Source organism: Chrysemys picta, chromosome 10 (assembly GCF_011386835.1).
Source record: "Chrysemys picta bellii isolate R12L10 chromosome 10, ASM1138683v2, whole genome shotgun sequence".
NCBI lineage: Eukaryota > Metazoa > Chordata > Testudines > Emydidae > Chrysemys > Chrysemys picta.
In genome coordinates, this window is record NC_088800.1 from 79,859,302 (window position 1) to 79,872,000 (window position 12,699).

The following is a 12,699-nucleotide window of genomic DNA, read 5'->3' on the forward strand; positions in this document are numbered from 1 at the left end:
AGACCCTATTTCCTTTTATGGCCGGAAAACTGCAGCCTCCGCTTTGAACTTAAAACTCATCACCGATGAGTCCTGTCACAATGATGCGGCAAGAAGGAAGGTGATCTAGTGCAGGCACCTCTTGGTCTATTTGTATCTACCGCACAAGTATGGCTGGTCAAAAATGTGGCATCGAAACAAAGCACGGGGACTCCTATGAAGTTTTCCTTCCCCTGACCAAGAGGGGATAAAGTTGTGAATCATGGGAGATGTAGTCCAGCCAGAGACCCCAGCCCATAAGGCACCCAAACTACAATTCCCACAAGGCACGGCAGTGCCCTGCAATATTTCTGGTTTCGGCTGGAATAGTTCAGTTTTCAAATATTTCACTGAAAAGTCAAAATTTGTCATGAAAAAAATGCCTATTTTCTGCCCAACTCTACTAACAAGTTTCCCCATGTAAATTGGTCTTCTTTCCAAGGACTCACTACCCACACGAGATGTGACACTCCTCAGGAATGAGAAGAAAGGCCTGGTGACAACAGGTCTTGAATGTTGGTCTTTTACAGTTTAGCTAGGGCCAAATTCTACAGGCCCTTCCCAGGGAAAACTCCCTCAGAAGTTGACAGGTGTTCTGACTGAGTACAGATGTTAGAATTTACAGATGTGTTCATGCAGGTTCTTTCTTATTCCCTCAGCTACTCAGATATAAACACTGGACAGTTTACTGTTGCTTGTCCGATCACTTGATATGCTTGTGTGTGTCTTACAGGCCCGTATTGAGGAGCTGGAAGAGGAACTGGAAGCTGAACGGGCTATGCGAGCTAAGGTAAAAATATGATTCCAAAGAGAGAAGACTGTATGTTGCAAGTCCCTGATAAAATCAGCAATGGTGTGAAGACCAGTCTTGAACTCTACTTTGCTTTCTGTCCAGCTATCAGTGGGCAGGTGCTCACACCACAAGGACCTACCAGTATGTAACAGCCCTCTGGTTTGAAATCTGTGTAGACTGAATGGGCCATGAAGAGTGAACTACCTGCCCACTGCAAACAGGAGCCTTGCAGTTCAGGGGCTGACCAGTTGGAGGGGAAATCTGTGGCAGAACAGGGTGGATCCCATCCTGGCTTTAATAAAAAAAATCTTCCCTTTTGCTCTTTACAGATATGTAACTATGTATGTATCTCGTATAACAAACCTTATATGTACAATTCCCTAAGCCAATTGTAGGGATTTGACTAATAACTATATTATCAGATCTAGTGATAGCAGAAAAGGCTGTAGATAATCCACTCTCCAAAAGGATGTACTGTAAAAGCATGCCCTACATACAATCTGTGGCTATGAACAGACAGCATGAATACATAACTTTTCCATTTCAGTGTGCTGTACAAATGATAACTTATGACTTTTCCAACAAGCTACGAGGCAGATAAGTATTATTAGTCCCATTGCACAGATGGGAAAACTGAGGCATGGAGGGACTTGCCCATGGACACAGCAGGCACCAACGATTAGCGTTCAGGAATTCCTGGGTCCCACTCCTGAGCTCACTCTGATCGTGGTTTCTGACATAGTCATGCTTTTAAAAAAAGGCCATGGGAGAATTTAGCTTCGTCAGCGAGTAAGAATTTCTTTCCTTCCCTCCCACCAGGTGGAGAAACAGCGCAGCGACCTCTCCCGTGACCTTGAGGATCTCAGCGACAGATTGGAAGAGGCCGGAGGTGCCACTACTGCTCAGGTTAGGAACTGACCAGAGAAGGGCATCTGACCCTTTGGTCCCCCTCCTTGAAGAAAGCAAAACATTAGTGAGTTGGGAATATCTCCAGGAGCATTTTCAGAATCTGCACTGAGCTAGTGAGCAGGCAAGATTCTACACCCCCTTGTATCACCAAACCTTTACCAACCCCCAACTCCCCCAAAACCTTCCCCAAGCAGAGTTTGACCCCCAACAGGGACACACGTCAGAAACTCCAGGAAGTCTGCCATGAACTTCACTATTGCTATTGACTTTACATGGACAGCACTCAGAAACTATGGTGATACATAGCAGTATAAAACCCTTAGATTCTCGGATGAGGAACTCATTTACTAACATGGAGAAGGGGGGTGGCAGATGACTTGGGCAGAGTTTTCCATTGATTCCACAATGAAAACATTTGGACTGAAGTCCAAAGAACGTTTCTGTTTGAACTTCAGCCCGGATGCTTTGCCTTCCGGGGGATCTGTCCTGGTAGCCAGCGGTAAACTCATTAATGAAGTTACACCAGGGTGGAGCTGGTGAAACAAAACAAGACAAAAGGCATCAAAAAGCCTTTCAAACAAAACAGCCCCTTGAGGAACATGCTGAGAATCGGCGGCTCTCCCGATCCTGGTGGATGGTTTGTGCTCTGTCCCTCCGCAGATTGATCAGAATCGCAAGCGTGAGGCCGAGCTGCTGAAGCTGCGGCGTGAGCTGGAGGAGGCAGCCTTGCAAAGCGAAGCCACAGCCTCGACTCTGCGCAAGAAGCACGCAGACTCCATGGCGGAGATGGCGGAGCACGCGGAGAACCTCCAGAGGGTCAAGTCCAAGCTGGAGAAAGACAAGCAGGTCATGAAGGCCGAGATCGAGGACCTCAGCGCCACCATAGAGACCATCCAGAAATCCAAGGTAAGGAGCAAACAGCCAGTGTCTCTGAAACCCAGCAGGGAAACCAGGCGGGCTGCATATGTGCTGAACCCCTTCAATGTCACCTGAAGCAGAGGCTATTCAGCACCTTGGAGCGCCAGGCCCACATCCCACTCGCCTGGTCCATTCCATTAGAATGATAGCTAATGGGACAAACTGGGTGTGCTGGGGAGCAGAACTTGGCCCTTCAAGTCAGACTTTGCTTTTGTATGACTGACCTCACTGTTCATTTACAGCTGAATGCTGACGCCCATGTCCGCAAGCTGGAAGACAACTTGGCAGAGGCCAATTCCAGGCTGGCTGAGATGGAGAAGAACCAGGCTGAAACTAACGCCATCAGGACAAGACTCCAAGGTAAACGCCCTGCTCTCCTTTGACATGTCTGTGCCATACTGTGCCCCACTGGGCCTCCTCTTCCCCTTTTTCCCATCTAGCTCTGGCAACCCTGTCCCCATCTCCTCTAGCCATCTCTTGCGCTGCAAAGTCTTTCTGGCAAGGTCGTGACAGTCCAGCCTCGTGATCTCTTTCAGTTCATGAGGGCAGAATTATTTCATCTCATGCTTGTTTTGCACTTTATTTGTAGCTGAAAACAGTGAGCTGAGCCGGGAGCATGAGGAATCTCAGAGCAGGCTCACCCAGATTGCCCGCATGAAGACTACCCTCACCTCTCAGGTGGATGACTTGAAGAGGCAGCTGGATGAAGAATCGAAGGTGTGGATGATAGCCCAAGAGGGGGCTGCTGCTGGATAGTTGCACTAATTGCCATCCCATACCCTGCTCTCTTCAGAGAAACAAACCTTTTATTGTGTTAATGACTCACCTCTAGCCATGGAAAATCAGCCTGGTCCAATTCATCCCTGGGGTAACAAATAATACCCATTAACAGCACTTTTTATCCAGGGATCTCGGTTGTAGGTACCATTAGTCCCATTTTACAGATAAGGAAATGAGACCTAGGGCAGTAGTTCTCAAACTAGGGCCGCCGCTTGTTCAGGGAAAGCCCCTGGTGGGCCGGGCCGGTTTGTTTACCTGCCGCGTCTGCAGGTTCGGCCGATCGCGGCTCCCACTGGCTGCGGTTTGCTGCTCCAGGCCAATGGGGGCTGCAGGAAGCGACTCAGGCCGAGGGATGTGCTGGCCACCCTTCCCGCAGCCCCCATTGGCCTGGAGCGGCAAACTGCGGCCAGTGGGAGCTGCGATCGGCCGAACCTGCGGACGCGGCAGGTAAACAAACCAGCCCGGCCCGCCAGGGGCTTTCCTTGAACAAGCGGCGGCCCTAGTTTGAGACCACTGACCGTTTTTATAGCCCCGCAGCCCAAGCCCCGTCAGCTTTAGCCAGACGATCCGGGCCAGCCGTGCTGCGGGTGCTTTATCACAGTGTAGACAAACCCTCAGAGGTCTTACTTGAGTCAGTGGAAGAACTGAGAATAGAACACGGTTCTCCTGACTTCCCCTTCTATGCCCCAACTACTGGATCTCACTGCAGATGACTCCAGTTGAGTTACAGTTGGAACAAATCAGACTGAAAACTATGGCAATATTTCAAGTACCTCCCCTGCCCTGGAGGCACTCAGCATATTCCGCAGGCAGGCTCCGTTTACTTGCTGCATCGCTCTACTGGTGTATCAGTACATCTCAGTCACGGCAGACGCTGTTTCTCGGCTTAGAATGAGCACAGAATGGGTTTTCCATGGTAAATCAAGTGAAACACCACGCCAAAGCGTTGAGAACAGTGCAAGGCCAAATTCTGCTCTCTGTTATATGAGTGCATGTGCAACTGATTCATGGCAAAGCAGTAACACCTATGTACGGAGAGTGGAAACTGGCCCCGTGACTGTGAGTATATTTGTATTTCTGGCCTGAAATGTTTCTAACAGGCTCAGAACTGAGTTGTTCCATCTGGGCACCGAAAGGCCAGGAAGTTACTCCAGTGCCTTCATTAACATAAGAACAGCCATCGTGCGTCAGACCAAGGGTCCATCTAGCCTAGTCTCCTGTCTGCCAACAGTAGCCAATGCCAGGTGCCCCAGAGGGAATGAACAGAGGCAAGTGATCCATCTCCCTGTCGTCCACTGCCAGCTTCAGGCAAACAGAGGCTAGGGATGCCCAGAGCATGGGGTTGCCTCCCTGTCCATCCTGGCTAATAGCCATTGAAGGACCTATCCTCCAGGAATTTATCTAGTTCTTTTTTGAACCCTGTTATAGTCTTGGACTTCCTTTGTGCTCCCAAAGGACAAGTAACTCATGGTGGTTTTGGTATCTCCAGTCCCGTAGCACCGCTGTCGTGAGCCTGGCCAACACAAAACATGATCTGGACCTGATAAAAGAGCAGCTGGAGGAAGAGCAAGAGGGCAAAGCCGAGCTGCAACGCCTGGTCTCCAAACTCAACACTGAAGTCACGACGTGGAGGACCAAATACGAGACGGATGCCATTCAAAGAACCGAAGAGCTGGAAGAGACCAAGTGAGCATTCGGCTTTCAAGGCGCCGGAGAGGGGATGGGGGTCGCCAGGGCCAGTATTCAGGTTGGCTGTGGAGCGAGTCAGAGTTTAGGGCTGTGAGCTTGTGGGGCTCCACTTGAAAAAGCTAAAGAGGAAGCGAGAGCATCCCGGTCAGGAGGAGAAAGAGGGAATGTTGCCTGTAATAATAAATAAGGGATGCTGAGAGCTAAATCCCCATTGCTGCCCGGTATCAAACACCGCAGACACATTCCCTAATAAAGGGCCAGGTTCAGATACCCCTACTCGCACCTGAGTGGTACTTTACTCCTCGGTCAGCCCTCGTGGAGTCAATAGCACTCTCACGGGGAAAGGGGCTACCAAACCGGAGTGAGGCACTCCACCCCAGGGAACTGATAAGAGATTATCGAAGCTGCACAGGCTGAAAGCGGAGCCCCCTTGGCTGTGGTCCGTCTGGAAAGAGCACTGTGAGAATCCATGCCACCACGAGGAGAACTCTTAGCCTGAAAGCCCCGGTTTACATCTCTTGACTCAGATTGAATAGGTCTGGTTTACTTTAGATTTGATGGACTGTGCATTGGCTGAGGGGGGAAAAGGGGACAATTTACCTTTCCCCTCTTTGCAGTCCTACTCCTTGAGACCCCTATGTGCCAGGCCAAGGAGAGCTCAGTGCCAGCAAACCACCCAAGAGCAGAGGTCTGAACGGTGGCCCCGACCACTCCTTCCAGTAGAAGAGACGAGCATGTTGCACACTGTTAGGGGTGCTGCTGGGTCCCTTCTCTGGCATATACCCCCCAGCAACTCTGGACGTGTTCTCGCCGCGTCAGCAGCAAAACCTCGGAAGAGTCCTGCTGGTGCGGAGCCCTTCCGCGCAGACTCAGCCCAGCGTTTATTTGCAAAGCCGAATGGCAAGCACCGTGAAATGCGCCGGATTGAAATTTAACACTGAAAAAACAATAAATTAAACGGTGCACGTGCCATTCACAGATAGGACAGTACCATTCTCAGTCAGGCTTCTGCAGACCTCCTGACCTTGGTAGGTCCCTCTGAAGGCTAAAACAGTGAACGTGTCTGAGGAGGGAACAGATAGGCAAGCCTCTCTCCCTCCGCTTTCTTCAGCTTACGCTTTAAAACCTTCCACCCTCAGGAGAAAGCTGGCTGCTAGGCTCCAGGTGGCAGAGGAGACAGCCGAAGCTGCCCAAGCCCGGGCCGCCAGCATGGAGAAAACCAAGCAGAGGCTTCAGATAGAAGTGGAAGACCTCACTCTTGACCTGGAAAAGGTAAGGGACCTGATGATGCAAAGATGGATTCCTGCAACATATGCCTGAACAAAACATTCCCAGGAAACCCTAGAACCTGATTTAAAGCCCACTGAAGTCCCTCTGTCAATGTCCATGGACTTTGGGCCAGGCCCCTCATTCACATGATTTTTATGGTCTCTACTGAGTTTATTAAAGTAAAGACAAAATCTTGCATTACCAGCAGTAGCAAGGCACTAGACGTATCCCACTGCGTGAAAGCCCAGAGCAGGGGTTGGCAACCTTTCAGAAGTGGTGTGCCGAGTCTTCATTTATTCACTCTAATTTAAGGTTTCGTGTGCCAGTAATACATTTTAACCTTTTTAGAAGGTCTCTTTCTACAAGTCTATAATATAGAACTAAACGATTGTTGTCTGTAAAGTAAATAAGATTTTTAAAATGTTTAAGAAGCTTCACTTAAAATTAAATGAAAATGCAGAGCCTCCCTGGACCGGTGGCCAGGACCCGGGCAGTGTGAGTGCCACTGAAAATCAGCTCGCGTGCCGCCTTTGGCACGCTTGCTATAGGTTGCCTACCCCAGAGGATAGTCATAGACATTCCATATGGACATACAGCATGTTCCTTTCAGTCAGGCTAATTAACCAGCTTCCAGTAGCAGCAAAAGCAAGAGTCCATGTGGCCAGACAGCCCGTCCTAGCTGCAGCACCAGGTAACCCTCTCCAAAGCCTGTGTCTACAATGCCCTTGTCCTTCGCGTTTGCCAGTGCTGGACCGCCACTGTTTGTAGCAACGGTGGGAATGCTAGTGTGGACTGGCCACTGGTGTTTTAATCATTATGTCCTCTAGCCCTGCAGTGAAAACACTAGTGACTGGTGCTGCCGGTTTACGCTAGCGTTTCCACCTTTGCTAGCACTAGTCTAGATGCACCAATAACAGTGCAATGATGGGAAATGGGAATAAAAATGCTAGTTAAATCAGGACTACGGGATGCTCCAAAGCCCAATAAACTAAATGGGAGTTTTTCCAATGACTGCAATGGGCTTTGGATCAGGCCGCAGGAGCAGACAACCCTACCTCACTGCGTTACATCCATGGACGGTAGGTGACTCGCCGGTTCGGGAAGGCTAGCCCCTCCCGCCCTCCTTCCCCTGATGGAGCCCAGAGCGCCGCGCCTCCCGCCCCACCCGTGGCTACCAGCCCGCCCCCCCAGCATGCTGGGCAGGCGGCGCGTGGCTCCCCCAACCCCACGCCGCCAGCCCACCCCTCTAGCACAGGGCAGGCAGCCCCAGTAGCCACCCCCCCCCGCCCCAGCACTGGGTAGTGCAGCCCCAGCGCTTGGGGGGGCCCCCTAACGCTGGGTGACCCCAGCCACCCCAAGTTCCAGCCTGCTTCCCGTAGAGTTGCCAACCCTTCAGGACTGGCCTGGAGACTCCACGAATTAAAGATTATGTCATGTGATTAAATCTCCAAGAACACGTCCAACCAAAATTGGCAACCCTATTTCCTGGAGAGGAGCAGCCAGCCTGCCTGGGCTGGGGCCAAGAGGGAAGGGCAAGCCTAGCCTTCTGGGCGGAGCATGGGCGGGGCCACGCTGGGCTGTTTGGGGAGGCACGGCCTCCCTCAGCCTACGATATGCACTGCCCATGGTTACATCCCTGGGGCAAAGGGGTGTTTTGCTATCATTTCCCTCTAATGAAGGCCAGCTTTGGATAGTAAGGATGCAAGGCATATTCATGATTAAAAGCCATAAAGCTCCAGGAAAGAAAAATACCCTGTTATCCTTTCCCTTTGATGGTGATTCAGTTTAACACAATCTAAAATTGCCTTGGATAGCGTCTTGTTTGCAACTGAAGCCAAAATGCTTGCGAAAGAGCCACAGTAGTCGACCACAAGAATTCCTACCAGCGCATCTGTACGCGATATGTCTGAAATGGGAAACATTTGCTCCCCTATAACCGCAGAATTGAGGGAGGCCATCACACTGAAAGCAACTTGGTGGTCTTGCCAAATTCCTAGCAGCAGGGAAAGAAAGCCAAGCAAATATTTTAATCATTCATTCAGAATGACTAAGAGGAACTCTGCCAGTCACTAGAGCTGCTGCCAATTTAACCGTGACTAGCTGGCAGGACATGCACAGAAGTGATGTGTAAAGAAAAACTTGTCTGCCGTGAATGCTTGGCTTTCTGCTTGCAGGCCAATGCTGCTTGTGCTGCCCTGGACAAGAAGCAAAGGGCCTTTGATAAGATGCTGGCGGAGTGGCAGCAGAAATGCGAAGAGCTGCAGGTGGAGCTGGACAATTCCCAGAAGGATTGCCGCATCTACATGACGGAAAACTTCAAACTCAAAACTGCCTATGAGGAAGCCCTAGAGCATCTGGAATCTGTTAAGAAGGAAAACAAGACCCTCCAGGGTAAGCACTGATTCCATGTAAAAACAACCTCCACACATCCCCAAAGCCCCCGATTTCCACAGAATGATGGGCTGTAGCTTCTCCCAGCTGATACTCACGTTCTCTTTGTGAACGTATTTCTGATGACATTCCAAATGATGGGCCAAATTCTGCTCTTGGGGTGAAATTCACCAACTCACTAACACCTCCCCACGCACAAACGCAAAGTAAATTGTGAAAGTAACGTAGATAAATATATAGTGCCGGGGGGGACAAGAGGGGCTCAGGAGACAGGAAGATTGTGCTTCGGGTCAGTTGCCTCTTGGTGGCCACTGGTCTAAAGGAGGGGCCATGACGCCTGTGCATCCCTTGGGTGGGGGGTTATCATCACGAGAACCAGATAATAGGGGGAATGATGGACTAGTGGATAAAGCAATCAACTAGGATACATGAGGCTTGGATTCCATTCCCAGCTCTGCCACGGAGTTTTCTGTGATCTTGAGCCAGTCACTTAATCTCTCTTTGCTTCAGTTTACCCGTCTGTAAAATGGGGCAAATGACACTGACCTTCCTGCCAGGGGTATTGTGAGGATAACTCCATGAATATTTGGGAGGAGTTATGACCCTCTGGCAGTGTGGCCCACAGAAAATAAATAATGATGCACTCAGTGGCACAGCCCTGATACTCCCTGCCCCCTCCATCCTTTGCTCCAACCTACAGTGGCTGGCACAGAGCCCAGACTGCGTGGAGTCTTGTTTTCACTTAGGAAGAGAACCATTTGAGAGGAGGGAGGAAGAAGTAGAGAGAGACTGTGGAGAATTTCTGATGGCTCTTTTCCATCTCCCTGAACACGGGCTACCAACAGGCCTCATTCGGAAATCCAGAGTAACATTTAGAAATGAAAGCAAAGGCCAATTGATGGGAAGTAGAGTCATAGAAATGTAGGGCTGGAAGGGACCTTGAGAGGTCATCTAGTCCAGTCCCGGGTGCTGAGACAGGACAAAGTACACCTAGACCATCCCTGACAGATATTTGTCTAGCCTGTTCTTAAAAGTCTCCAATGATGGAGATTCCACAACCTCCTGGGCTAACAGATTCCAGTACTTAATTATCCTTATAGTGAGAAAGTTTTTCCTACTGTCTAACTGAAATCTCCCTTGGTGCAGAGTGTTGATCGCTTGACTGGAACTATCTCAAGCCCTTTGCTTTCAAAGGATCAGTACGGGTGGCACTTGTTAAAAGTTCCCAGTCTTGGAATACACCCATCCCATGAAATCTCCATTTTTCTTCCTCAGAGGAGATTAAGGATCTGATTGACCAGTTGGGTGAGGGAGGAAGAAGTGTACATGAGCTACAGAAGATAAAGAAGAAGCTGGAGGTTGAGAAGGATGAACTGCAGATGGCGCTAGAGGAAGCAGAGTCTTCCCTGGAGGTAATAATCGTATCCAGTTGTGACAACTACACATGAGGGGGACACATCAGACTAGTACATAACCTGCTGGCCATATTCCAGCAGATAAATTATACAGATTTTACCTCTGAAAAGCCATTCAGTCACACCTCTATTGTATGTTTGCTGGCAGGTTGAAGAAAGCAAACTGATCCGTATTCAGCTTGAACTAGCTCAGGTGAAGGCTGACATTGACAGAAGAATCCATGAGAAGGAAGAGGAATTTGAAGCTACAAGGTATGGAATATTTAAGTGCTCAAAGATACACACGCAGAGCTTTCTGACTCAATATGCCGTGAGGAGGTGTAAGGTCCCAATATGAATATTCTTTCATTCAATGAAAGAAGCCCACATTTGCTTGGGTGATCTGTTGGATTTGACCTGATCTAGTGGCTGTATGATCAAGGGATCTTGTGTTAACATTAAGAAGCAGGTGATTGTAGGAGATTCTGGGTCAAATCCAGTTCTCTGTTACAGCTGCGTGGGGTCACCGAAGTCCAAGATGTTGCGCTGCATAACTAAGAACAAAATCTGGCTCCTAATACATTTCTTAGTTACCATCAGAACAGACTTCTGCTTCAGAATTTACGCCAGTCTCTATTAGAGTAGGATGAGACCTAATATGGGAGGCAGATTATCCCACAACCAGGGTTATTACACCTTCCTCTGAGGCTTATGCTGTTGGCTAGTGTCGTAGACAGAATATTGGACTAGATGGACCTTGGCTCTGAGCCAGCCTAGTAATCCTTAGGCTTCTAATGTTCACAAAAGATACAAAATATTGTCTCTCAGGGAAACGTGATAAACCACAATTATCACGTTAAACTCTCAGGATTATTTCCAGTGCTTAGCTACCTCATTGGAGAAGTGTTGGTCCATTTCAAATCTATACTTATTAGTATGAAGTACTCTAAGAAGGAAAGTGTTTGGGATCAGTGTGGCTGCTGGGATCAAGAATCCCATTTTCAGAGAGTTTCTGAAATGATCCCTTTTTATAATTTCATGAACAATCCCTTGGTTTTACCCCCCTAAAGCCAAAGGCTGGGCTGCAGTCAAGTGTAACAGAATGATCCAACTTGTGCTTCATTGGAATCCGCAGGAAAAATCATCAGCGTGCAATTGAGTCTCTGCAGTCAAGTCTGGAGATGGAGGCTAAGGGGCGTGCTGAAGCGCTCAGGCTCAAGAAGAAGATGGAGACGGATCTGAATGAAATGGAAATCCAGCTGGATCACGCCAACAGGAACAACAGTGAGCTTGTCAAGACACTGAAAAAACTGCAGCAGCAGATCAAGGTAAACTGGAGAGGAGGAAGTCGGACCCTGAAGGGAAAACTCTATCCAGTTACATCTTTTTACATATAATAACTCTAGGCAGTGGAATATACAGCCTTGTTTAGAGAGACTCTGTCAGGTCACATTTGCCCCCAAATTCAGGTTTTGTAAGCAAAGGATGTAAATCAGGAGTAACTTCATCCAAATCAATGGGGTACAACTGTTGTGAGAGAAAAACCAGGCGCACGGGCTTTTACAAAACCTCGGACCAGCAGAAACATTTCCATGCAATTAAAAAAATTGCAATGAAAACGGTTTTGATTGTAATAGACAGTGCCCTGCAGTGTTTGCAAACCAAACAGTGCTTCATCACTCGGGTGCAGGTGAACCTGAAAGTGAAATTGACTAGAAATCAACTGAAGTGAAAAGTGAAACTTACCAGTCTGTTTTCTTTGTCCGAGCTCAGAGAACTGCAAAAAGGATACCAACAGCATAAAAAGGGCAAACCAAATTTAGATTAAAAAATTAAAAAAATAAAAACCTTTGAAGGCCAGATCCTCAGCTGGTGTAAACTGGTGTCACCGCAGCTGAGGATGTGACTCTAATAATCTAGTCCGGGGTCCTCAAACTTCATTGCACCACAACCCCCTTCTGACAAGAAAAATTACTACATGACCCCAGGAGGGGGGCCTGAAGCCTGAGCCCATCCAAGCCCCACCCCCTGGGTGGGGGACCAAGATCGAAGCCCAAGGGCTTCAGTCCCAGGCAAGGGGCCTGTAATCTTAGCACCAGTGCCCTCGGGCTTCAGGTTCGGCCCCAAGTAGTGGGACTCGGGCTTTGGCTTTGGCCCCAGCAAGTCTAAGCCAGCCCTGGAGACCCCATTAAAATGGGGGCGCGACCTATTTTGGGGTCTCAATCCACAGTTTGAGAACCACTCACCTAAGGTGGTGTAACAGCATTGAAAAGTACATTTGTTTTCGTTTTTTAAATAGGTGGGCCTTATTTTGCTCTTTGACACTGGTGCAAATCAGGACTAACTCCACTGAAGTCAAAGAAGTTGCACTGGTGTAAAGCAGGCATAAGTGACATCAGAATCAGACATCGTGATTTTTAACTGGACAATGTCCCTTTAAAAAATAGGAGAAAAGAAAAGGAGATGGGTGGGCCGTCTTGTACTTCGCAGCTTCCTCTGCGTTCTTCTTAATCATGCTGATCCCTCTTTTGCCTTCAG

The 12,699-nt window shown here is 48.8% G+C and overlaps 1 protein-coding gene across 1 annotated transcript in view; it reads left to right on the top strand.

Moving 5' to 3' along the window:
* The window catches only part of LOC101940344 (myosin-16), a 52,385-nt gene that overhangs the window by 33,704 nt on the left and 5,982 nt on the right, over positions 1-12,699 (top strand). The window contains exons 28-38 of the mRNA XM_065559000.1: positions 752-808; positions 1,631-1,717; positions 2,381-2,626; positions 2,881-2,998; positions 3,228-3,355; positions 4,908-5,104; positions 6,247-6,379; positions 8,551-8,767; positions 10,043-10,179; positions 10,331-10,434; positions 11,297-11,489. Coding sequence (XP_065415072.1) covers positions 752-808; positions 1,631-1,717; positions 2,381-2,626; positions 2,881-2,998; positions 3,228-3,355; positions 4,908-5,104; positions 6,247-6,379; positions 8,551-8,767; positions 10,043-10,179; positions 10,331-10,434; positions 11,297-11,489 — 1,617 coding nt within the window. The remainder of the gene's footprint in view (positions 1-751; positions 809-1,630; positions 1,718-2,380; positions 2,627-2,880; positions 2,999-3,227; positions 3,356-4,907; positions 5,105-6,246; positions 6,380-8,550; positions 8,768-10,042; positions 10,180-10,330; positions 10,435-11,296; positions 11,490-12,699) is intronic.